Here is a 3,623-nt window from a genome sequence, read left to right as displayed (position 1 = left end):
AGGTCCCCCCACTTTTAGTTAGCTTTAAGATATTTCTTATGTTTTTTTATTCGTCTTTAAATAGCAGCAACTAAACTTAGAGGGCGAGGAGGCAAATTTATATAAATTTCCAGTAGTAAGCCTGATTTAAGCTAATATGCCGTGGTCTCATTCTACGTTTGGTTTGCAGGTTCGCCCTCATAACACTCATCACCCTGGCAGTGGCAAGTGCTCGGATTACCGACTTTTCCCACGCCAACTACATTCCCGTCGTAGACGGAGATGTACTGGTGTTTGAGCATCGTAATTGCCTGAGGCATTCGAGCAACCTGTCTGATTATATTTACATGGTAGATGAAACAAAGAAATTGTCCGCTTCCTTTCCACAGTCGCATATGCGAAAGTTGTTAGACGTCGATACAGATCACCTTGCAAACTTATTGTCCGTTCTAAAAATACATCACCGTATCGCTAGAAGCTTAGAGTTCTTAGGTACAGCTCTTAAGGTAGTTGCGGGAACTCCCGACGCCTCAGATTTTCTAAAGATCAAAATGACCGAAGCTCAGCTAGTGGATTCCAACTCCAGACAAATTAATATAAATTCCGAAACCCAAATACAAATAAACAAACTGACCGACACCGTGAACAAAATTATTAAAGCCCGAAACAACGACTTGGTCGACACCCCGCATCTGTACGAGGCACTACTAGCGAGAAATAGAATGCTGACAACAGAGATCCAAAATTTAATTCTCACAATTGGCTAAAGCTAACATAGTAAATCCCACAATCCTTAATCATGCCGATTTAAGCTCATTAATTGAACAAGGCACTCCAATAGTTAGCTTATTAGAAGCCTCTAAGATTAGGGTTCTTCAGTCCGACAGCATTATTCACATACTAATAGCCTATCCTAGGGTGAAGGTCAGATGTAAGAAGGTTCTCGTATACCCAGTATCACATTACCAGACAATCCTGCGACTCGATGAAGACATCCTAGCAGAGTGCGAGGAAGACACCTTTTCGGTCACCGAGTGCATGGAGACCACGCACAGCACCTTCTGCGAGCGGTCTTGACGCGAAACCTGCGCCCGCTCACTCCATGCGGGAAATACAGCCCAATGCCACACGCAATCCAGCCACCTTAGGGCAGTAATGCCTATAGATGACGGCATAGTCATCATCAACGAGGCAACAGCCCGCATCAGCACGGACGGCGGCCCAGAGGTACTCGTCAAAGGAACACATCTTGTTACATTCGAACGATCAGCTATCATCAACGGATCGGAGTTCGTAACCAACTAACAACTAAGAGCACAGACATTCATGTCAACAATACATAAACACTAAGTTACCACATATAAACAATGCTGACGCGCCCCAACGGAGTTCAGCGCTCTGCGCTACGAACGGTCAGCAACAGCAATTGGACACCCCTTATCCGGGGTACCAAGCTATGTTGCATAAATGCTGAGTCGGCTTGCCGACCATGGGTTTATGGCGTGATGCATTGGAGCCAGGGTAGATCCACACTTTTCATATTCTTTTGTATTCAGTTCTAAGCTTACACTTTAACAATAAAGATCAGCTACTCCGGCACTTGGCCGTAAAATACCAATTGTTTTAATTGAACATTCTCGTTGAGCCAAAAGGCCATCGAAAGACCACGGGGGCAAAGTCACGCCCTCCATCCTAATCTTCCTAAGACGTCTTCACCTCTGGCATAATAGCCGGACTTACTGAGGACTCAGGAGAGTCGACGTTGCGCCTGGATAACACCCAGCCCAAGGAGACGACGCACATCAACCTTATACCACGGAGCCATCTGTAAAAGAGGACCACCGGACTATAGGACTTATTAAGTTATATATGGTGGGGTGAGAGAGAGAATTCTATGTGCGCACATTATGTACATAGCGGCATTTGGCTAGCTTGGGAATGCTGACCATGCACTTATGCAGTGCGCTCCGCGAATGGGCGATCATATAACACTTCCACTTAAACATTATTGTTTATGCTAGCACTGCCAATGCGAATGCAATTACATTATTGATTTGTGTAAGTATTCTAAGTACAGTGTACTCTCGATAAGCATTCTGAATACAGTGTACTCTCGATATGTACGCATACCAGAGTGTCCAATAGACTGGCCCTTAAAAATAAATTTCAAGCCGCCGGGCAGAATTCATTTCTACTAGGGCCCAAAACAACCTACAAAAAATTTGGGACGATCGGATAATTTGTAAGTTAATTTGTAATATTTAGTATAACTGATTATAGCCAGAATAAAAGCGAACGGAGGTATTTTTTTTAAGCTCCGATTTTTACTTTGTATTTGTCAAACCAGCCGATTAATAATTATCTTTTAGTATATATATAGTATATATATATATATATATATATGTCGTGGCGAAAATAATGAGTATGCGTGTAGTCGCTGTTTACTTCTTCTCCATGTTCCCTTTGCTATTATGCGTGTTCCTATTTATTGTCAATGTGTGAGGATGAATAGATGAATTATATAAGAACGGGATTTTGCAAAAACGAGAGCGATAGAGCTGTTGCTGAACGTGGCCACTTGCGCTGCTTGGTTAGAAAGGGAAAACGATATAATGAAAAGGGAATGCCAAAAATTGAGAAGAGACAAAGCAAGCTGCACGAAACTGGAGTGAGGCCATTAATCGTGGAGAAGCCAAAGCAGAAGCAAGTGGACTCGTTGACTGCGCACAGCTGCATAAAATTATATAGTGAAAAGAGATTTGAGCGACGCTGATATGGACGGACGGACGGACGGCGAGGCCCCTGATATTCATAACCCGACATCAGAAGTGGGATCTGTGCCACACCCTGCATTTTCTGAGGATCAGTGGCGTGCAGTAGTCGAAATGCAAAATCGGAATTTGGCTGAACTTGTAAAAATCATGCAAGTGACGCCGGCACAGGCAGCAAAGTGGTGTTCAACAACCGATATAATTCTAACTGAGCACCCCCTTAAAGGAAGTAAATTGATCATGGCACTAAGTAACTGCATGGAGGGAACTGCATCTCAGTGGCTAACACAAATTTCGTACCAGGGTATGACTTGGCAAGAGTTCCAGGAATTATTTCTGCAGCGCTTTGAAACCGAAGAGACGCCGGCCGCTACGTTTTTAAATTTACTCAACAGCCGCCCGACTGCCGCCGAATGTTACGCGGTGTATGCGAGTCGGCTGGTGACGACGCTGACTACGAAGTGGCGGAATATGGAAATAGAAGAAATTGCCGTTACAACTGTTCTTGCGCATATGGCAAACATTGACAGTCGTTTGCAGCGCGTCCTCTTCACATCCAATGTGCGTACCAGAAGTAAGCTACAGGCGGAGTTAAAAGCGTTTACGTTCGACAAGAAGCGACATGCTCGAGATGACAACCTTGGACCTGACCAGAAGAACCGTAAGGCATCGCCAGTTGTATGCCACTTCTGTTCAAAGCCGGGACATCGAATTGCTGAATGCCGAAGTAAAATGCGACAAGATAGAGAGGCGAAACGGCAGCGTGAAAAATCAAATGTTACGTGCTATCGGTGCGGCCAACCGGGACATTTCTCAGTGCCCGAAAAACGGAAGTGCAGCCAAACAAGATATGACTCAACAGAAGACTGTTAA

General features: G+C 44.4%; 1 protein-coding gene across 1 annotated transcript; it reads left to right on the top strand.

Annotated features, from left to right (window-relative positions):
* Positions 1-2,753: 2,753 nt before the first annotated feature.
* Positions 2,754-3,623, top strand: LOC123327014. Its single transcript, XM_044922327.1, has one exon. It carries the CDS (start codon positions 2,754-2,756, stop codon positions 3,621-3,623), a length of 870 nt encoding a protein of 289 aa, XP_044778262.1.

Source organism: Drosophila simulans, chromosome 2L (assembly GCF_016746395.2).
Source record: "Drosophila simulans strain w501 chromosome 2L, Prin_Dsim_3.1, whole genome shotgun sequence".
In the NCBI taxonomy this organism is placed as follows: Eukaryota; Metazoa; Arthropoda; class Insecta; order Diptera; family Drosophilidae; genus Drosophila; species Drosophila simulans.
Note: the sequence above shows the minus strand (reverse complement) of the source record. Positions and strands in the feature narration are given on the sequence as shown.